The following is a 22,633-nucleotide window of genomic DNA, read 5'->3' on the forward strand; positions in this document are numbered from 1 at the left end:
GTTCTCCAGAGAAAATTCTTAAAATAAAAAAAATCAATAGAAGAGTTGAAAAACAAGAGATGAGGAAATCTCTCCAAAAGTCAAACAAAAGATAAATCAATGGAAAATAGAAAAGCAGATTATGAGGATAGGAGGTTTAATATCTGAAGAGCAAGAATTCCAGAAACAGGTAATGTGAAAAATACAATGGGATAAGTTATCAAAGAAATACCCCAAATTTCCAAGAACTGAAGGAAATAAATCTCTGAATTAAAAAAAAAGGAAGGAAGGGACGGAGGGTGGGAGGGAGGGAGGAAGGAAGGAAGGACAGATGGACAACAGGCAGGCAGAGCCACTCCTCTGTCTTCCTCATCCCAGAAGACCCATATTTCATTATTATGAAATTTCAGAACTACAGGCAGAAAATATCCTAAAAGTTTCCAGAAAGAAAAGTAAAAAATTTAAAAACACAAAACAAGGCAATTAATCATACAAATGAACAGGTTTCAGAATGGTATTTTATACATATAGTAACCTGGGAAGTTAAAGATAATGAAGCAATGCTTTCAATACACTAAATTACTAATATATAATTCCATACCAGCCTATCATGTTATATAGGTAGAATAAATATGTTTTCATACATATGAGGTCTCAAAATTTATGTCCCATCTGAAGGAAGGTACTGTAAGACAGGCCTAATAAAACAAAGGCATTAACCATTAAGAAAAGGACATGGAGATCAGGACACGGATTTCACAGGAAAAAAGAATTCCCAGGATTAGAGAAGTTCTAAAATGACAGTTGTGGAGGGCTACAAGAAGATGTCTCCAATGGCAGGAAAAAAATGTCTGATGATTATCTGATGTTTTTACATGTATTGAGAGAAGCCTCACAGTTCTATTGATACATTTTGGGAAGAATTACCGACAAGTACTTAGAAAACTAAGCCAAAAGAGACAATGATCAATTCCAGGAAAAACAAACATATGAAAAAGAATGTTATATTACAGTACAAAATATATGCAGTTCACCTATGAATATTACTTGCATTATCACAGTAATACACCCCCTAATCTAAACAAAAGTGGTCCTATAATCATTTTGTGAGGACAGAGCAGGGAAAGGTGTTAGGAATGGGAAGTCAAAGTAAAGAGTCAACATATAATATCTAAAATGTAATAAATACAGAAGCATAAGCATATTATTTACAAATAATTACCTGAATAAACAATAAAAAGCTTGAAAGTGGCTATCTCTAAGGAATAGGAATCAGAAGTAGATAGAGAAGAATGAAGAAGAAAACTTCTATTTTTTGTTATATAAGCCTTATGGCACCATTTGACTTTCTAACTTATGTACATATATTTTTTAAACTGCTTTTTAAAAGTTAATCAGGTTGAAGGGAAAATAAAGATTTGAATATTGCAAATATTTTAAGGTTATATGTAGAAAAAGAAAAGATTAGAAAAATTATACATCAATATATCAAATGTGGTTATTTTAGTTTGTAGAACTATTGCTGTTTTAAAACTGTTTTTCCTAGTTTTTCCGAATTTCCTGTAATGAATACAAACTAATTTGGGTAATAAGAAAACAAAATTTTAAGAAGGATAAATCCTATACTCTGGAGGGAAAACCTTCAATAGAGATTCTCAGATATCTTTCAAATACTATAAACAGCTAAAATTCGTAGCCTTAACTATCCCAAGTACTTCCTTTTATCACTGCAAGTTCTATATAAAAAATATTATTTTTGTTTTATTTTCAATTCAAAAGTAAGAGTTATGAGGCTATATTTTAAGTCCTAAGAAAGAGGCTTTGTGGTAAGTAATAAACTTTTAGTAAACACATCTATGCTCTGAATAAATAAATGTGATTTTAAGAAAATTCGTTGTCATTTCTGTCTGATGAGTTTTAGTTTTTAAAAGAGAAAAAAAACGCAGGCTGTTGTAACTCAAATCAATTAGTTAAATACTCAAAGACGCTTGGAAGAAATAACTCAACTATGTTCTCATATTTAATAATGCTGTTGCTAATTAAGACAACCACCTAAAAAGAAATAAAAATAAATAACTCTATCCATGATATATTTCAGATTTTTCTAAAACAAGAACTTTTACATTTTATTACATTTTCATAATTTCCTTTTCAATCTGAAGATATTCTCACTGATGATAAAGTTAAACTCTTGTAAACTGTACTTTCCTTAAGATGAACTGAAGTCTGAGTAGTTGGAGGGTAAAGTTATTAAGGTATCAGGTATATTACAACAGTGACCATCTCTTCAAGTCAGAATACATTTAAAAAAATGTATGTGGCTTCTATACATATATTAATAGACATCATTCCAAAGTTAATAATGACTTTTTCTTCTTACCAAAGGCCAGTAATCTATACAAAAAAGAAAAAAAATCCATCAAGGGAAAGAATATGTAAATTCTATTCACTCCTTCTTAAAATAAAGGTAAATATTTTATTTAAAAATTGAAAGTTTATAAAGCAATCCCACCTCAATTAGCTTTTTTCGAAGACATTCTTGTATACACGATTTTCATCTATACTTTTTTTTGGTACTTGTGAAAATTTTGACTCCAGGAAACACAAGTGGCTAGAGAAAAGTAAAATTAGTTCTGAGAAATTCATCTTTCTCTCTGTCAGAGCGAACAAGCCAGAACAGTGTAAGAGGAGTGACATAACTGCCCTGGCATGTATATTATTGGTATCAGTTTTATTTTGCACTTTACTGTATTTTAATAAATGTCATTAAAATTTCTATGATCTTTCATAGATCTCTGATCTTATTCTATACCAAAGTTTCTCCTAGGGTGCTCTTTACACAACCTGCGATCACAGTCTCCAGGAGTGGGGCCCTAAAACTTGCATGTTAAACATGATCTCAGAGTTTGAGAACCTCTGTCCAGCTCAAAAGTTTTTATGTTCTAAAACGGAAGTTCTCAGCCAGAGACTTTTAGAAATTTAGACAAGTTATTTTGTGACTTTGTACTTGAATTTTATATAACGTCAAGTGAAGAGAATCAGAGGGAAAAGAAAAGAGGCAAGAATTTATATGGTACTACCCACAAACACTTGGCGCCTTACAGAAATAATTCCTTATTTTCTCAGGGGTTATTTTCCTTAAAAAAAATAGAGATTCTTACTTCAGGAGTCTTAGAGAATGGGTGTTTAGCAGTCAAGTAATAAAAATGACATTAGATATACAAAAACACACAGTAAATAAACATTTTAAAGGCATCCACTTCTAAACATTTGCTGGTGTAAAATCATGCTTTAAATACTTTTTCCTGAATTCTCTTTAATTGTTCAGGGAACATTGGTAAAGGCATTGTGACTAGCTGAGATAGATCTTCCCGAGAACTGTTATATAAACTGCATTTCTTCCTATACTTTTCAAATCAACTTTTATGAGTTGAAATTAAATATTTTGGTTGCCATTATGCTTTGGGGGAGGGAGTAAGCAACTTTGGTGAAAATGCTTACACAGTAAGACCTTTTTGAAAATTGCCAGAGGAAGGGAGGGAAGAGACCTTAACAATAATCACTGTCTTGTTCTTTTGTTTAAAGGCGAATGAACTGTCCCACACAAACACAAAAAGATCACAGATTATTTCATATAGGTATGCAAGTACAAAACTGCAAAATCACGAAACTGCACTTGGCAAAGCATGATTTACTTTAACAATTAAAAGAATCCATTATTTGTCCATCCTTTGAAAAGGAAAATATTTGCCAAGAATCAAGACAGTCATCTGAAAATGGGATGTTAATGGCAAGAAACCACTGTAGAATAAATAAAACAGACTGGTCAGTGCCACTCATACTAAGGAAAGTATAAAGCAGTCCGCTAGTGTTCACGATCCACAGCAAAAGACAGCACACACTCCACAGGCCTGGCTGAGCAGTGTTACACCCAATCAACATCAGGCAGCCCTAAACAGGCTATGCCAAGACTAGTCTGCTTTCGGTTCCTCAACTGTGACAAGCTCTTATATACATCCTGGGCCCTTTGTCTAGTTGACACTTTCCCCCCAATATTTTTCCATCTCTGTGTTGCTCAGGCTTCAGGTCTAAGCTTTCTTTACTCCACACCAAAATTAGGTACCCCTTCCCCACACTTATTACCTCCCTAAGCACCTTACAATCTCCCTCCATAGTACTTCTAACACTCTGTAGTTATATGTAAGTACTAAAGGATGTGCATATATTAGGATATTATATGTACATATGTATATTACACATATAACTTAAGGTCTCTCTTTTTCCAGTTGGCTATACATTCCACAAGAACAGATTCACACAACGTTCAGTCAGGGTCTTGAACAATGACTGGTACAAAGGTAGGCTCACTTAGTAGAATAAAGTGCATTCAGAGTTCCATCTTTGGTTGCCATCACTTCACACCTGGAGAGCCCCAACAAGACAAGACCCTTCTCACCTGCTATACTAGACCCTAAAAACCTTAAAATTAAACAATGGAGGTTCCCTACTGACCTGTAAAAAACATTGGGGAGTGGGAAAATGGAAAGCTGTAGTGAAGTATTTTGGGCTTAAGTGAGGATGGGAGGGTCCTTCTGTTAGTACAATCAGTCAGGTCAGTAACATGCCACTGACTGATTTGGATTCCATAGATCTGCTTGATTGCTTTTCCTTCTACTAACACTAAATCTTACCTTGAGTAGTTCCTCTTATCCTTTAGAAAAGTAGAAGTGAATGCAAATTTACAGTTTCTGCCTTTCATCTCTGTGGAAGCCAGTCTCCAAGCTGGCCTCCAGTGATCCTGGCCTCCTACTATTCACATGTCTTGAGTAGCAGACTCCTCCCCAGTTGAGCAGGGCTGATCTATGTAGTTAGGGGGGTATCATGGAAATGATGGTGTAAGACTTCTGAAGGTAGGTCATGAAACACACTGGGGTATTCGCCTCGAGCTTTATCATTTGCTCTGGGGGGATTCAGCAACTAACCGTGAGGACACTTGAGCAGCCCTGTGGAGAGGTCCATGTGGTGATGAACTGAGCTCTCCTGCCAACAGCCTACAATAACTTGGCCAGCCACATGAGTGAACCATCTTGGAAAAGAACCTCCAGCTCCAGTCAAACCTTCAGATGACTGCAGCCTCTGCCACTATCTTGACTGCCATCTCACAAGATACTCAGCCAGATCTAACCAGCTAAACTGCTCCTGAATTCTAACCCAAAAAAAATGTAAGATGATAAATGTTTATTGTTTTAAGATGTTAAGTTTAGGGGTCATTTGTTATGCCTCAATAGACAATTATTATAATCTCATCACTCAAATTCACACAGAAATTTTCTAGGAGCTTTCACCATTAACATGAAGGGAAACAAGAAATACATTAAAAAAAATTTACCCTACAACTTCCTTCTCCTTTTTCATTAAATCCCATAAGAAAGACAAAGTAAATGGCTTGTTTCTTGAAAACATTTTAAAACGATAAATTAAGATTCATTCTATTTTTTGGAAAATAGAAAGAATTTCCTCGTGTTAAATAGAGGACAGAATTTTTTGAAAGAGAGTAAAAGATGAGATAGGGTAGAGGCTGAAGAGCTGCCCTAAAGATCAGGAATGAAAAAAGGGGAAACAAATTCAGGGATTGGTTTCTTCCATTTGTCACAACCTTGCTTTAGCAGATTTTACTGAGGTCCAGCCCAAAGAAAATGTGTAACAATTGGAGTGTGGCAGGGAAGGTACAGAATATGATTTCCCAGAAGGCAGGGGAGTTTGTACAAGTAAGAAAAGGAAGAAAAAACTTTAAGTGGCAGCACTTGGGTTTCAAGATCATTTCAAATAGGTATATGATGGCAATCTGCAGAAGTATCTGTCTTTTTCTTTATTCTATGCAGAGGAGGTTTCTCAAGTGTTTTTTCTTTTATTTATTTTTTCTCTTTTTAGTCCCTGTCATAATAAACGTGGAACACACAAAACTCCAATCAGAAATAAAAATTTGTCACCATGATTCCTAAAGGGGTGGTAAGAATGTTTTTCCCCTTCTCATGGCCAAAGATAATTTTTCTAACAAAAGAATTTTGAATTTACGTAAGTTTTCTTTTTATTATTATTATTAAATTCCTCTTAGCCGTATGCTGCTTCCATTTAATTTTTCAAAGCCTTCTCTCTAGGTTTCCCTCCACTTTTTATTATACACAGGCTAGAAAAAAAGAAAAACTGAGATAATTAACAGTGCAGCAGAGAATGTTTGCTCTTATTATCTTCAAAAGGCCTTTTTAAAGAAGACAGGGAGAAATAACAATGAAAAACTTTTCATTATCCACTGGTAACAGTTAATGCTGACTTTATCTTGTATTAGAATTTCTAAGAATTTTTTTTCTAGATAAGCTAAGGAAATAAACAGAGGGAAATTCTTCATAATCATAAACTGCTGGATTCTATTCTTAAACATTAGATCCAAGACAAATGCCACTGGGACTGTCAGCATAACAGTGAAAAAGAACAAGACCCCAGTATACAGATACTCAAAAAACTACGCTGGATTTAGGTTAGAAGCAAAAAATCCGTGCCACCACCCCCACCATGAAGTATAACTGAGGTCCTGAACCAGAACCAACCAGTTAAGTTGCTCCTGAATTCTTGACCCACAGAAACTGTGTGAGGTAATAAATGTTTATTGTTGGTTTAAGCTACTAAGTTTTAGGATAAATTATTATGCAGCAATAGACAACTAATATCTCTCATCATTCAAGTTCACACAGTTTCGCTAGATTTTCACCATTGATGTAAAAGGCAAAGAGATATATTGTATAAAGAAATGTAAAATAATTACTAACATGTAATGTACAGACAAATGAAAACAAATATGTTAATGAAATTTCTTCAGATACAGTTAACAAGACTGATACTATGAGATCAGTGGAGCTGATTCTGTTCCTCATTTGCCCCAACTTTTATGAAGAGTTGTTCTCTACTTGAGAGAAGATACTATAAAACATCTCTTCCAAAACCCTATGATATGGGCCGGCCCTGTGGCCAAGTGGTTAAGTTCTCGCACTCCACTTTGGCGGCCCAGGGTTGGGATCCTGGGCACGGACATGGTACCGCTCATTAGGCCATGTTGAGGTGGTGTCCCACATGCCACAACTTAAAAAAAAAGGACCCACAACTAAAATACGCAACTATGTACTGGGGGGATTTGGGGAGGAAAAAAAAAAAAAACCCCATGATACGACAGCAGAAGAAAAATGAGGAAGTAAGTTAACCTTGGACAATTCTACGTTGGAATCACTGCAAATTGCGAATGCAAGTATTCTAAGGATTTATTTGTAATATTTCTATATTTGATAGAATTCTAGAAAAGTGGCACACTATATACTTTCAGATCCATTCTTTGTCATCTGGTGAACTGAACAATAGTGTTTTTTTCTTAAATAACCAGTCAAGAGAGATAGGTTTACATTTCTCTCTGTATAAATCAGCATAAATCTAAATAAGCTATAAAGGAAAAAGTATGACATTTCACAAAAACAAGGGTTCTTATTAACTAATAATAGAATTTTATAGGTGACATAGGTTCTAGTTAGTGCTCATTTTCATATAAGGAATGGTAAGATAAGCAGATAAAGTGGTGGATGATATAAGAAATTTTTTTTAAAAGTCACCTACCCTTAAGAGGATCATGCTCTGCTCTCATAATATCAATGAGGGAATTTTCCAAAGAGTGCATATTCAAACTGTCATACATTCTACTTCGATCCTAGAAGAGAAGGAAAAAAAGACCAATATAATCTATGCAAATTTTTCAAAAAGTGATGATAAATATACTAACTTTTCTTACAGAAAACAGGACATCTGATTAATATAGTGTTAATAATCAGTTTGCATTCCAAGACAATACCAATAACTAAGGATCTCATGAGCTATAATATCTCCTGTATTAGAGGACAATATATTTAATACATTTATCTCCAAAATCACATATCAAAAGTAATCTTATTTCATTGGCAGTATTAATGCAATACACTAAAATAAGTTCTGTTATCATTCTCAACTGATAAAGATTTCTGAAATGTTATACACACACAAAGCATTTTTAGCGTTATTTAACTTCTAAACTTTTCTCATATACCTAGGAAGATAGACACTGGCACTTGAAAAATAAATATCTTGGGTGAAAGAATTTCATTCCACAATTGCACCATACTTTAAACATCTATCAAACATTTATGTTATTTAACTCAGTAGTCGGAATTTCACAATAATGAATGTATAATCATCTTATACAGTAAAAATCAAAAGCATGAGATACTATTATCGGAACAAAGACTCACACCTAGAATATTTATATTCAAATCTTGCTCTCTAAAGTCCTCACATATTGGTCTCTGCATTTCTTTTTTTTTCTTTTGAGGAAGATTAGCCCCGAGCTAACTGCTGCCAATCCTCCTCTTTTCACTGAGGAAGACTGGCCCTGAGCTAACATCCATGCCCATCTTCCTCTACTTTGTAAGTGGGACGCCTACTACAGCATGGCATGCCAAGCCAAGCAGTGCCATGTCCACAACAGGGATCTGAAAGAGCGAAGCCCTGGCCGCTGAAGCGGAACACGCACACCCAACCACTGCGCCACCTGGCTGGCCCCTGGTCTCTGCATTTCTAATTCTTCCCTTCCCTCCACCCCTCTGCAAAAAAGGCAGGTAGGGGAGGAAAGGGTGAAAGCACTCCCATCTCATGAAGTTTCCTACCTCAAGTCTCAGAACAAAGTCTTTTGTGCAGCTGGAAGTCTTGTTGGCTAAATGTTAAGTCCTCAAAGTGCTTACTAAAAGGAATTTCATTCTTTTAACACTCACAAATTTATACTGTATTCTGCTCAACACACATTCAATGTATTTGAACAAATATACATGGGGAACTACCACAACTAGCCCACGCCCCCCAAATCAACAGGGAGTCTTTTCTCAAAATCTGTCAGTGCTAACCCCCTCCCCCCCATTTAAGTGTGTGTGCGTGTACGTGAGCTTGTGCAACTGTATGTATATGTGGCAGAGGCAGGGCAGGCAGGCCATTTTCAACTCTCAAAAAATGTTTAACACAGAAAAATAAAAGAATCAGAAAAGCAGAAAAAAACGTCTCCACAGAAATCAGAATTAGGCACTTCTTAATCTGGGTCCATAAGCTTCCAGAAGGACCATGAAATCTGAGATTATATATAACATTCTGTACGTGTGTGTACCCACAATGTTTTTCTGAAGAAAAGATTTATGGCTTTCATCAGTTTTCCAAAGGGATCCACAATCCAGAGCAGATTCAGAAACAGTCTTTTAGAAAGCTAAAGAAAAACATAAGAAGCTTTCCTGAGAATATGTTGATTTATTTACTCTTCTTTGATGTTTAAATTAGGGTTGTGTGAGCTTTTTAAAGCTAGGGGGCCAGAACCAGTATAGTAGACTAAACAAGTTGCTGTCAAGGAATTTAAAAGTGTGAAAAATAACACTGAATGATGAAAAGAATGCTAGACCAGAGGCTCTTATTCCAGCTTAATCACCAGTTAGCTATATTGGTACTCCTTACTTATTTTTACTTAGACTCCTGAAGTTATCATGCCCATCAGTAACAGGGGTTCATTAGAACAGTGACCTTGATCGGTGAGGGAGGCACAGAGAATCACTGAGCTATAACCGTGGCTCTCAAACTTGAGCATGCTTCCGAATCATCTGGAAGGCTTGTTAAACACAGACTGCTGGGACCCATCAACAGAGTCTGATTCAATAGGTTTGGAGTGGCCCCTGAGGATCTGTATTTCCAACAAACTTCCTGGTGATCTTGAGGCTGCTGGTCAAAAGATTGTAATTTAGGAAGCACTGAGCTTCTTGATCTTGAGTAAGTTACTAAACCACTTTAGGCTCTGTTCCATCTTATAGAAATTGAAATAATCATGTTGAACTAAATCATGCCTACAGTCCACTTTAAAAACAACAAAAGTAAAAAGCTCAAAGTACTATATAATAAATGAAATAAAAACTGGAATAGAGAAAAGCATGAGTCTTGGGCAAAAATGACATACAATTTTAGTAATCTGTTCAAATATTTCCATCTTCTGGGCTTCCACTATGCCTTGTTCATAACAAATTAGTTATGAACAGTTGATTTTTCTGCCTCTCCCACTAAACTTCTAAGCTAATTATGAGTAGGGATCTTCTAATTACGGAATATAGCTCGCTCTCAAATGTTTGTTGAATGAATAGAACTTTATCTCTACCATAAAACCTTAGCAAAAATATTTAAGCTGAGCTCTGTGAAGGCAAAGACTGTGCTTTTTAAATAGTAATTATCAAGGACTATAAATCCGCAGAACCTCCAGGGAATAGGTACTCAAATTTTAATTGACTAAACTCAGATGAGCCTCAGATATTAATGTGGCCTTGCTATCAACTTGAATTTTTGACCACACAATGGAGATTAAGTGTCACTACATTCAAAGTTCCAATATGTTTTTTAAAATAGAATTAAAAAATGTAAATTTATCTTGATAAAAATTGTTCATATAATTAAGCAAAAAACCTCAGAAATACTGGTATGCTGTATCATATGGGTTCTTAGAATATATTATAAGTACTTTATATACTATTTACCACAAATGCTTGCAAATAAAATGTTTTTTTTTTTATCTTCTCTGGCTGATGGTTTTGAAATAGAATCAGATTATGCCCCATCTTCAGTCAACCTATGAATTTAATTCATGGTAACTATTAATACCACCCAAATGATATTTCTTACATAGCCTTTTCTTTTAGCCACCCTTTACCTCCATTTCAAGAAGTGTGATTTTGTTTTAAGGCACAGAAAAATGAATGAAGTGATTCTGTATATACTGCCAATGGGCCATGGGCAATATTCAAGGTATGAAGGGAAAAATACATAAGCAACCTATTCAGTAAGTATCAGTGACCACTATACAGTCAACTCTGACAACTGTTATTCAAAAAAGCTGCATGAATGAACCGCTTTGGCTTTTTAAAAAAATTGGATGCAATTTTTTTTTTTTAGGTGAGGAAGATTGACCCTTAGCTAACATCTCTTGATCTGTTGCCATTCTCCCCCTTTTTTTTTTCTTCCCAAAGCCTGAGTACACAGTAGTTGTAAGTCATTCTAGTTCTTCTATGTGGGATGCCGCCAGAGCATGGCTGGATGAGTGATGCATAGGTCTGTGCCCAGGATATGAAACAACGGATCCTGGGCTGCCAAAGCGGAGCACACAAACTTAACCATTTGGCCATGGGGCCAGCACCTAACAGCTTTAGCTTTAATGCCTATATCCAACTGAAATAGTGAGACGCCCACTTATAAGGTCCTTTATTTTCCTTTGCATACTAGTCTTTCATCATGAAGCAAACTTCTACTTTAGCAAAGAAAATAGCAAAGCAACTTTAAAACTATTAGCTTAGTTATACTTTGCTAAGTATCAGCTGCATCCCAAATCATTTTTAAAGCAACAAACACAAAATAGCCTGGAGTGGCAGAGAGCTCATGACATCTCAAAATCTCTTTCTGGATTTAATGAAACCTATAGGTTCATGTTAAAAAAAAATACAGATGATTCCATAATGTAAAGTGTGGCTATTAAAATATGATTTCTGAAAAAAATAAAAACAAAAACAGAAACATCTGATTATAAAATCAACATTTACACATTCTTTTGAAATAGGGATATTAGGAAAATTTGTGTTCACACAAACTGCCATTGGTTTAAAAACTAAGTGGAAATCCTGAACCCATTTTAAAGTAACCATAAACACACCAATACTGATTAGCATAAATAAATATGGAAAAAATCACAGCAATGTAACTTACATTCATTACTACATGGCTATCTGAAAACAGCCAAGATATTTCACAAAAGTAAGAATCTCTATCAGGAAAAATTTACCCCAGTCTACTTTAAATATGAAAACTATCTGGCAAAGAATCCCTAAATGAGCTTTCAGAAACTGAGATTAGAATCCCAAACAATGAACAGGCAAAAATTAGAACATGGGATGGGAAAACTATAATCTCTTATATTCTAGTATTTTATTATTTCCTTAAACCCAGGTATTTGCCACAAAGACTTACAGAAGTGAAATTCAGTCTAGAAATTCTAGACTGAAAAACACAGAAAGAATAAAGTAATCCTAAACTTAAAAAGGATGACCTAAGATTATAAACACTGAAAAAAACTAAGGAGGGTCAATAACAATACTAAAATTAGTACAATAAAAGGAAGTCAAACTTAATTAAGAGATCTTTTTTACAGGATGTTATATTTTTGCTTTGATATATTCCAAACCCTACTCTATTTCAAAAGAAGTGGTCAAGGAGAACCCTTTCCTCTTGAAAATGATGTAGTCTCCCAAAGCAAAAGCAGATGGATTATAGAGAAATCATATATCCTCATATTTAAAGATATACCAGATACCTGAACACGTATTCTTCTGCTTAAGTAGAAAGATCAGCTTTTGTTGTATTTTTGTGTTTAGTTCTCCAATTTTTGCTTTAAAAAAACCAAATCTGTCCTAATATTGTCCTCAACTTCAAGTACACACAGATTAGACATTCCTGACTCCACACTGCTAGCGTACTCTACTGAATTAGCAGATGAGGTGCTGCTACTCTGCCTCGCTAGACGAGGTGGCACTCAATCCCATATTCTCAGATTGTTCTCTAGTTGTACCACATGGACAGTCCTTATTCATCCAACCGGACTTTCACTTTCTTAAAGGCAAAGAACAGTATTCTGCCCCCCCACCCCGCCCCATAAATCCCAAGGATAACTAAAATACTACCACATACATAATGAACATACATTTCTTGAACTTTCTTTATTATTCTGATCTTTAACAAAGTTCTTTAAGAGTGAGTCTGAGAAAAAATTAAAAACCTTTTTAAAAGCCCCACAAAGCTATTCTAATACTCACAAAAGTTAAAGAAAATGGAAAGCCAAGTAGAAAATATATGGTGTAAGAACATACCGAGTACCATTAAAGAACTGAACACAGGACAGGAAACATAAAAAGAAAGCATCCATTACCCAAGCAGGTAAAAGAAAGCTCACTGTCTCTCACTTTCAGTAGGTATAACAGTTTGATGACCACCAATGTCCCTGAAGCTCATCTAGCTTAAGAACCATAATGTAAGGAATGCTTTATTAAATGAAAAATTGAACTTGATGTGCTACTATATATTGTTTTTCGGTAAGGTGAACCAAGACTCCAAATAATACATTTTTTTGAGAGAGATCCCCAATTATCATTTATCACATTATCGTAATAGCCTGGATATTAAAGATTGGTGAAAAATATCTTCAAAGTAATTTATGTGAACTGCAGGCAGAACTTCTATAAAAACAAAAATCTAGAGCTGAATACATTGACAATTCTCCAGCTAGAGGATAGGCCAACACACATGTTATAGGCTTCACAGTCTGTGTTAGAGTTTTAAAGGTGTTACATTGCTTTGTTTATAGAGCACTGATGTGCCAGATATAAATTTGTAAGTAATAACCTCAGCTATTAGTACATTTATTCTTTGATTTAAAATATTCAAGTATTAATGAATAAATATACTGGAACCTTAATAAATAATTGAAAATTCAATTTTAAGGTAATTTAGAATTTACACTTTTCAGTATGATTTTTTGCAAAGGTAACTAGCTAATAGTGTTTTAAAGAAAAAGAATTCTTAGCCTTAAAGAAATTAATAGAGTTATCTAATATTCATTTTAAAGTCAGATATGTAAATAACAATTTACATTTGCTTTTAAAAAGTTTTAAATTTGAAACTTTTCCATAAAAAACTAAGTAGTTTAAAATAAGGAAATGCCAACCTGAAGAATTTTACATACAGCTGAAATAAAGCCAACCTATAAAACTCTTTCTTTCCCATTTACTGAATTCGATTATAGGTAAGGCCTGAAGTATCCAGGTATAAGAATCAAGACTTCAGTTCTGGAATTTAGTATGTTTTAGGCTTCATCAATTTGAGACTAAAGGAGATAAAAAGTTAAATGTTTTAAAATAATGTATTTGTTAACTAAAATTTATTAGTATTAAAATGTATAGGATGAAAAAGAATCAGAGATGAAAATAATCTCCCTAGGTATTTAAGTGCTTAAGCATTTACTATAACTTCACCAAACAGTGAGAAACGATCCAACGGTTTAAGATACCAATTGCAGTTTGTAGCTGCTGCTGTATTTTTAAGAACCTCAACTTCAAATACCTCAACCTTTTATGGAAAGATAGAAACACAGACTGAATTTTGTAAAATAAGTACCCTTAGGGTACTCAAAGAAGATGACAAGAGTGCTTTTAAGACCAGTTGGGAGGTCATATACTTCCCCTCCACTGCCTCGGACCTATGCCCATCCCTTCTGCCAATAAACCAAGACCCTTGCATTCTAAAACTAAAGGGGGCTGGGGGGCCAGGGATAAAAGAAATGGCCAAAACAGATCAGAGAAAATATAAGAGCTAGCTAAAAAAGTCTTACATGACCTAGTTCAGGGTCCTCCTTTCATAGATAAGGAAACTATGACCCAAAGAGATGAAAGCACATAAACTGTCATCCAATGTCATAAAGATTGTGAGAGGAGGAGGAAGAAGATTCAGGTTTCAGATCTCCTTTCCTTCTACTTCAGTTCACTTTCCACTATCTTTTTTTCACCAGTCTTTTCGGCTTCATTATACTATGCCTCTGGCTAAAGAGTCCACAGGGAATGCCAGTATCTCAGCAGTTTACAAAAAATATATACATATATATTTAAGCACCAAAATCCTTTTTCTAAAATGAATTTACCTAAAATCCTAGGTTACAAAATAGGTAAAAGCAGAGTGGCTTTCATTGATCCTCTAAGTGGGAGGGCTAGAGGCCCTCATCCTGTGGCAGCCCCAGGGGTACCTCTGCAGGACCCAGTTTGAAAACTTTCCTTTGGTTCTCACCTCTCTCTACTCTCTGGCATTCTATTAACTGACATCATCATCTCAATAACCTAACTTCTCAACATATGCTCTCCGACCCTTCTACCCTTTATGGCAGCTAATCTGTCTTCTTTCTTCTCCATAGATACATATACCTCCCATATATGTATTCTACTGCTTCTTTCTGCAAATGCTCTTTGAATAATTATGTCCTTTCCTCTCTAAAAACATGTCCCTTGCCATCTTCAAAATAATTATCATAATTTTCCTTTTCTACCATACCATTTCCTAGGTATTTATGTTTTCAATTTGAACAACATAAAAGTGCTACTACAAAAACATCACTAATATGGCCTAACAGAACCAGAGTGGAAAAAAGAGTAGAAATAGATGGATAGCTAACTTACATTAACAAGAAAATAAACTACAAATTATATGAGATAATTACTTATTTCTAAGTGGAGATCTTGGCAGAACTACTTTGGTAAAGAGGTAGGACTTGCCTAAAACAAGTGCTAACGGTTGATTATTGAAGTTACTGCTAACCCTCCAGATTAGAATGCTATTTGCAAATGTATTACTAATCTTTTTATATAGTCCTTACTTGTAAAATAATCTCATGCTGATAAATTAGTAACTAAGGAAAAGCCTTAGCTAAGGATAACATAGCTCTGTTCAGTGGACTCCCACAATGTTAAGTCTATGCACATTCAAACTTGGACTCTAGGAAAGAATCCCCTATGTAAGGATTAAGTTTTTTGTCCTGTAATAATTCTCATCATCTGGTACCCACTATGCATTCAAATTTAGTTGGCAGGAAAAGAGGCAGCATTTTGTAATCATAAAGGGCTTGAAGGTAATTTGATTAAGACTAACTCCCAGCTTTTTGATTCAGGGTTTTTCACTGGAAAATGATTATCTGGAAGAAGACAGTATATAAGAGCAGTCATAAAATTTAGAATAAAGAAATACTATACCATGAAGTTTTTATAAATGTGAAAAAAACTGAAGATAGGGCTTTTTAAGAAATGTATCTCAAAACAAATGTAGCAGATTTCATGACAAAAATTTACTAAAAATTTCTATAAAATACTGATGAAACGTAAAGTTGGTTGTTATGTAAACATGATTTTGTACCTAATTGCAAGTATTTCTGAAAGAAGATAAAATGTTCAGTTTGACTGATGTTTAAAGATAGGTGCTCTTGGGTGCATAATTTTTTCCAAAACCAAATTTATTACGTCTTGGAAATATAAAATGATTATGAATTGCTTTTAAAATTGAAAATGAAGCATTTTATATTACGAAGTTTAAGTCAAGTGACCCTTTGAAAATAAACTGTTTTAATGCTCTCTGACATATCCTTAAATAGGTATAATCAGAAAGTAAATCATAAATCCTACTCATAATATAAATACTAAACTCCTAGCCCAAATCCTGAAAAATATACACTGTGCAGCCTACCTGGTCTATTCTGGATGTTCCGGCTGCAGTGCACCAACTATCTTGGAGTGAATCTGAGCCCCAAGCTGGCAACTGCAAACTAGATCTCACCTTCAATAGCATAGAAGTTTTCATCAGAAATAAGCAGTTCTCTTCCCCATACCCACCCACAAAAAAAGAAAAAAAGAAAGAAAGAAAAGAAAAGAAAAAAACAATTAAAAGTTCTTTCTATCTTTTATCTTCATTTTGTCCCCTAAAGGTTTTAGAAAAAAAAAAAAATGACCACCTTATTTTAAATAACCATAAGGGAATTCCATTAACCTGTAATATCAACAAAATACTAAAAGACCTGGAAAAAAAAGTCTAATCGCCATAACTATTAGGCCACATTTAGGAAAAAACAGTCATTGGACGAGTGAAGACAAATTTTAATTCGATGTTAAAAGCCCTAATATTATTTTGCCAAAAATCACAGCTGTACTAAGTATATTCTAATATACATACAGCTAACCATAGTCAAATCTATGCACGATTATAAACATTTTAGTTTAGCTATATTACAGGAGAAACTATTTTGGTGGCCTATTAAAGATTAATAAAGGCATTCTTAAGGAGCTGCCAAAAAAAGCTTCAATATGTATTTAAGAAACACGGCAAGTTTTTCTACATTTTATGAATCTTATTTTCTATTGTGTGTTTAGAGAATTTCTTATAGTCTCAATTTTCTCTGTATAGGTATTTTATCCTTTGATAATTAAATTACATGCTTAAAAACTAGAACTTTCCCTTTTTAAATCTGTTAATTTTACCATACTACTACCACCACCCAATTTCCTATTTTGAAAGGTTAACATTAGAAATAAGGCAATTTACATACCATTCTTACCTGTAAGGGTAAGAGTGTATTACTATTGTTGTCTGTTCTGAACACATTATCTTCAATCCAAGATTTTGGAGTCAGTGATGGAGTAGAGCGAGTAAATTTCGGTGGTGCTATGACATTACCAGAAAATGGTTTCTTCAATGGAGATATCTGATTCATAGTTCCTGGAATTCCCATGTTTCCAGTTCTACGATGATCTCTGCCATGCATTGCTCCCCAGGACATACTTCCAGTGCCCCAGCCACTGCTCTGATGGTTGCTCCAAGGAGATTGTTTCAGAAGAGGCTGGAGAAAACAGATCTATTTAAATTATAAGCATTTAAAGCGTTGATAATTCAAATTCAAATTTTAGACCTGAGCTAAGAATTTATATGATCTTTAAAAAATGAAATATATAAGGGCAAAGAATATATCTTAACTAGTTTATAAAAAGTAATAGGCTTCAGATTTTGCTATATGAAAACATTCACTTAATGCTAGGCAAGTTTTCATCCTCTGTGTACTACAAATTATAACAAATCAAACAGATATTTCACGACAATTACTAAAATAGAACCATGTAGTAACTTCTTTTCCTTTTAGAGGGAACCGGATACAGGATAAACATGAAGAAAAAAATAAATACTTTTAAATTGAAATTAACTTTGAAGATCCTTCAAGATAAAACCTACACTGTGATCCTAAAGCAATCATATTCTGCCAGGCACCAAATTAAAAACACAGTCTTTATTAATTAAATTATCCCATCCAGATGAGTGAAATATTTAGACTTTAGGTTTCTAAAACAAGTTGTACCACTGCAAAAGTGGATAATGATAACATTTGGTGTCACTCTGCTGCACAAATTAAAAATGCCTTTTGGGATAAGGACAATAATAGGAAATGTCTCTTTTGGAATTGTTTTTTCAACTCAAGATATTTTATTCAAGTTTTAGTATAGTTTCTTTTAAAGTACTTCTGTTTTTTATTTCACTTAATTATCCATGAACTGTTAAGCAATTATCTAATGTTACCTATAGGTGGATCCACTGATACACAAAGATAAACAACTATGTGCTTTGATACTCTAGTAAAGATCTTAATAATACAAGTCTTCATTAACTCCATTCATTTTCAAAAGTAAATTATATTCCAAACTAGAACCTACAGCAAAAAAGTTAAGTCATCAAAGAATGGAAAATCCACCAAAAGGCTATAATTGTACATTTTTTTAAAGTATTAATTGCCAGCAATTATATTATCAATAAACTTACACTTTAATAATTTTGTGCTAACATTTAGCCAAAGGAAGTATGGACCACGCAGTCACTATAAGTTAATAAATATAGCACTCTTCAAATGAGACCTGCTTCTTACAAGACAATTTTCTTAAAAACTCTAGTCTGTAGTACGTATTTTTTTAAAAAATTTCAAATGCTAATATAATCATGAATATATACTACCATTTCACCCTCCACATAATTCAAAGCATAGCTAAGGGACCATGGACAAATCACTTCATTCTTGAGGGCCTTACTTTCCTCACTGATAGTGTTCAAAGTTCTCTTCCAGTGATCTAAAATTCCATATGACAGCTGTGTGACCTCTTACACTCCACTGCGAGACCCATCTTTTGACAAAAAGCAGATTATAGATAAATATACTTAAATATGGATCACGATACATGGTCTTTTAACCGTCTACACCATGGCTTTAACAATACAAAAATACCTACAGATAATTTTCTGTGGCAAATTTCTAGTTAAAAAATGAAGACCCTCACCCACAAAAGATAGTTTCCCAAGATTACATAAATCATGAAAAACTGGAATTATTACAAAATCACCTATTTACAATCCTTATAGGCCTATTCTCCTTTCTCAGGGAGAAACCAGTGATTCAACAAAAACTGTTAACTGTTATTCTGGTTAATTTAAATAAACTGTTAACTGTTACTTTGATTAATTTAGATAGTATTCAGCTTTTAAAAAGGTTAACCCTTGAAAACTTTGACTGGTCAACGCAAAAAGTTATATGAGTAAGCACGCACTGGTTCAGGTCCAGTTTTGCTTCTCTCTCAATCCCTAATCACGAAAACGGCCTTAAACAAAATGATCACTATAATAAATGCTGACCAGATCAAAAAAGGACAAGACACTCTTTCAATGTCAGTTAACCAAGCCAGCGGTCACTCAAACGTTGTAGTGAGGGCATAACAAAACAGAGCTTGAATCAAAAAGGACCCGGATGAATAAAAAACAACCCTGCCCGGTGTTATTTCATGATTACATTACTTAAAACATAGACACCCCACAATTCAAGAAAAGGTTAAGACCACCAAAAAATGTACTAGCGTCTTCTCTTCAAGGTAACACACTAACCCCAGTTCAAGTATAGTTTTGCTTGAAAACCCAGAACATATCACCCAAATATTAAAAACCACAGAAACTGAATCTTAGAGAGTGTCAGTTTCCGCACTTTCTTTTCGCGAGTCCTTTGACAGCTCGGAGCACCGAGCCCAGGAGGGAGGAAGGTCGGCGGGAGCGCGCCGGGCGGCTCCTCCGCCGACACCGGCTCCCCGGGCAGAGCCGGGCCGGCGCCGGCCACCGCTTGACCGGCGAGAGTCCTCGCTGGCCAAGTAAGCAGCAAACTCGAAAGCAAAAAGCCTTTCGGCCCGTGCCCTCCTCGGACGTCGAGGAAGAGTCACGGGCTCCCCACACACCCCGTCTGCGATCCCCAAGTTCGCTTGCCCCCGCCGCCCCTCGGAGGCCGCCGCTCGAGCCCGCCGGCCCCGGCCCAGCCCGGCCTCACCGCGTCTCCCGGGCTCGAGGCGCTCCGACAGCGGCCCGCCCGGCCAGGGGCCGCCGGCTACAAGGGACGGGAGAGGCGCCGCGCCCGCCCGCGCCCCCGGGCCCGGCGCCATTCGGGCCCTGCCCCAGCCCCCACCGCCGCGCCGGGGCGTTCGAGGGGGCGCCCGGCCCGGGCTGCCAGCGCGAACTCGCCTCCGGAGCCTCAGCCCCCCGTGGCCCTGCCGCCCCGCCGGGACTGCTGTCCCGAGCTCTGTCACCCTGGTCCGCCCTCCCCGTCCCACGCTCACTGGGGCAGGCAGCCCTCATCGCCGTTTCTCGGGCCACTCCGGGCCGAGCCCGGTCTCCGGCCCCGCGGCGCCGCCGCCCGCCGTACCTGGTGGTGGTTGTAGGAGTTCCTCTGCTGCAGGAAGGCGGCGGCCGCCGCCTGGTGCTGCTGCTGGAGCTGCGGGCTGACGGGCGACCTCCGGCTCTGCGGCTGCTGTGGCGCCGCGGGCGGCGGGGGCTGCTGCTGAGGTAAATTCATGGCGGGCGGCGGCGGCGGGGGCACCGCGGCCGCCGAGAAGGGGCCGCCGAAGCCGCCGCCGCCGCCGCCGCCGCCGCTCGCTGGCACGCTGAGTCCCGCGCAGCCGTGCGGGGACACGGGCGAGAAGCTCGGGAAGAAGGCCGGGTTCATGGACGACGGCAGCCCGGGGTAGAAGCCGTTCTCCGAGTCGGGGCTGGGCGGCGGCATGGCGCTGAGCGAGCCGCCGCCGCCGCCGCCCGGGGTGGCAGTCGACGAGCCGGGCTGCGGCGGCTGCGGCGGCTGCTGGGGCGGCGGCGGCGGCTGCGGCTGGGGCTGGGGCGGCGGCTGGGGCTGGGGCTGGGGCGGCGGCGACGCGGTCTGCACCGACCAGGGGGTGCCGAAGCCGGGCAGCGGCGGCGGCGGCGACGCGGAGCCGCCTCCCCCTCCGCCTCCGGGGGGCCCCCCGCCCCCGCTGCCGACGCCGCCGCCCGGGTGCGGAAGGTCCGGGCTCTGCAGGCTGCTGAAGGCGCCGGAGCCGAGCGCCCCGCCGGGCAGGAGGTTACTGGGACTGTTGAGCAGAGGGTGGTTGGGGGACTCCATGGAGCCCGGCGCGGGGTTCACCGGCGGCGTCGAGGGGGCCAAGCCCGCATTGGGGGGCTCGGCGGCGCTGCCCTCACCCGCGGCCGGGCTCTTGCGAGGGCTGCCCGCGCCTCCGTGGCGGCGCCGCGGGGCTGCGGGCGGCGAAGGCTGGAGCTGCGGGAGTGGGGTCAGGTCGGCCGGGCGCTGCCGCGGGGCGAAGTCCTGCGGCGGGAGGTGCTGCGGATGCGGGAGGCTGAACTGCTGCTGCTGCTGCTGTCTGCTGCTGCGGGCGCTGGGCGAGCTGCGCCGGCTGGAGGAGCGGGCTGGGCGGCGGCGGCGGGCTGAACCGGCCGGGGCAGTGGAGCGGCGGCGGCTTCGAGTCCGGAGGGTGGGGAAGGTGGGGAGGGCTGAACTCTTTCCTCTTCTGGCTGCTCAGCTGCTGCTGCTGCCGCTTACTGAAGTCCTGCGGGGAGGAGGTGCGGCAGCAGCAGCAGGAGGAGGCGGAGGAGGAGGAGGGGTGGTGCAGACTCGGTTTGAAGTCCTGGGAGGGGAGGAGGTGGGTCACACCCGCGTTCGTGCCGCCGCCGGGGTGGTGGTTGGGGAGTTTCTCCGCGGCCGCCGCCCCCGAGAGCGGCCGCGCCGGCTGCTGTGTCAGCCCCAGCAGCAGCTCATCCTGCATGGTCTGCTGATGCGCCAGGAACGGGGAGGAAGAGGAAGCGCCGGCGGCCGAGCTGCCCGCGCCGCCGCAGCCGAGGGGGATAGAGAAGGGGGAGGCGCCCTCCGAGAAGCCGGTGACAGGCAACGGCGGCGGCGAGAGCGGGCCGAAGGGCGTGGCGGAGGGCAGCGGGGCGGCGGCCGCGGCGGGCCCCGCGGCGTAGGCACAGTACGCCCCGCCACTGAACAGGGACCTGGGGCTGCTGCTTCGGAGCGGGGCTGTCCGCAGCACCCCAAACCCGAAGTCCCTCATTTATCGGGCCGGCGGCGGCGGGAGCAGACGCGCCCCGTCCGCTGCCCCGCCTAGGAAGCCGCCAGATCTGGGGCGGCGCTGCCGTGGTGGAAGGAGGGGGAGTCAGTGAGAGAGGGACACCGTGAGTGAGCCAGGGGCACCGACTTCAGCCCCGCCACCCCTCCTGGCGGTCACCGCCGCCTCCCGAGACCGGCTCGGGCGCCACCGCCGCCGCCGCCGCCCTCGCCGCTTAAGAACCCCGGAACGTGCGTCAGCGCCACCTCACAATCGCACCGCCCCCCGCGGTGCGTCCTGGCACGCGCGGGCGCGAGGCCGCCGCGCCCCCGCTGCCCCGCCCCCCATCCCGCCCCTTATTAATATGCAGGCTAGGCCGGGGGCGCGTTCGCGCTCCAGGGAGGGCGGGGGAGCGCGGGAGCGCGCGGCGCGTCTCCTAGGGCCCCTCCCGCGCCCAGGGAAAAGAGAGAGGCCGGTTAGGGAGGCGGGCGGCCAACTGGGCTCTGAGCGCCGGGCGCGCGCGCACAAGGGCGAGCACGCGCGGGCGGCGCGGA

General features: G+C 39.7%; 1 protein-coding gene across 1 annotated transcript in view; it reads right to left on the minus strand.

Annotated features, from left to right (window-relative positions):
* Positions 1-22,282, minus strand: part of CPEB2 (cytoplasmic polyadenylation element binding protein 2) — a 68,296-nt gene extending 46,014 nt beyond the window's left edge. Inside the window, 5 exon segments of the mRNA XM_070613219.1 lie at positions 7,636-7,726; positions 16,387-16,476; positions 17,252-17,533; positions 20,411-21,394; positions 21,396-22,282. Coding sequence (XP_070469320.1) covers positions 7,636-7,726; positions 16,387-16,476; positions 17,252-17,533; positions 20,411-21,394; positions 21,396-22,085 — 2,137 coding nt within the window. The 5' untranslated portion in view covers positions 22,086-22,282.
* Positions 22,283-22,633: the final 351 nt, after the last annotated feature.

Source organism: Equus przewalskii, chromosome 3 (assembly GCF_037783145.1).
Source record: "Equus przewalskii isolate Varuska chromosome 3, EquPr2, whole genome shotgun sequence".
Lineage (NCBI taxonomy): Eukaryota > Metazoa > Chordata > Mammalia > Perissodactyla > Equidae > Equus > Equus przewalskii.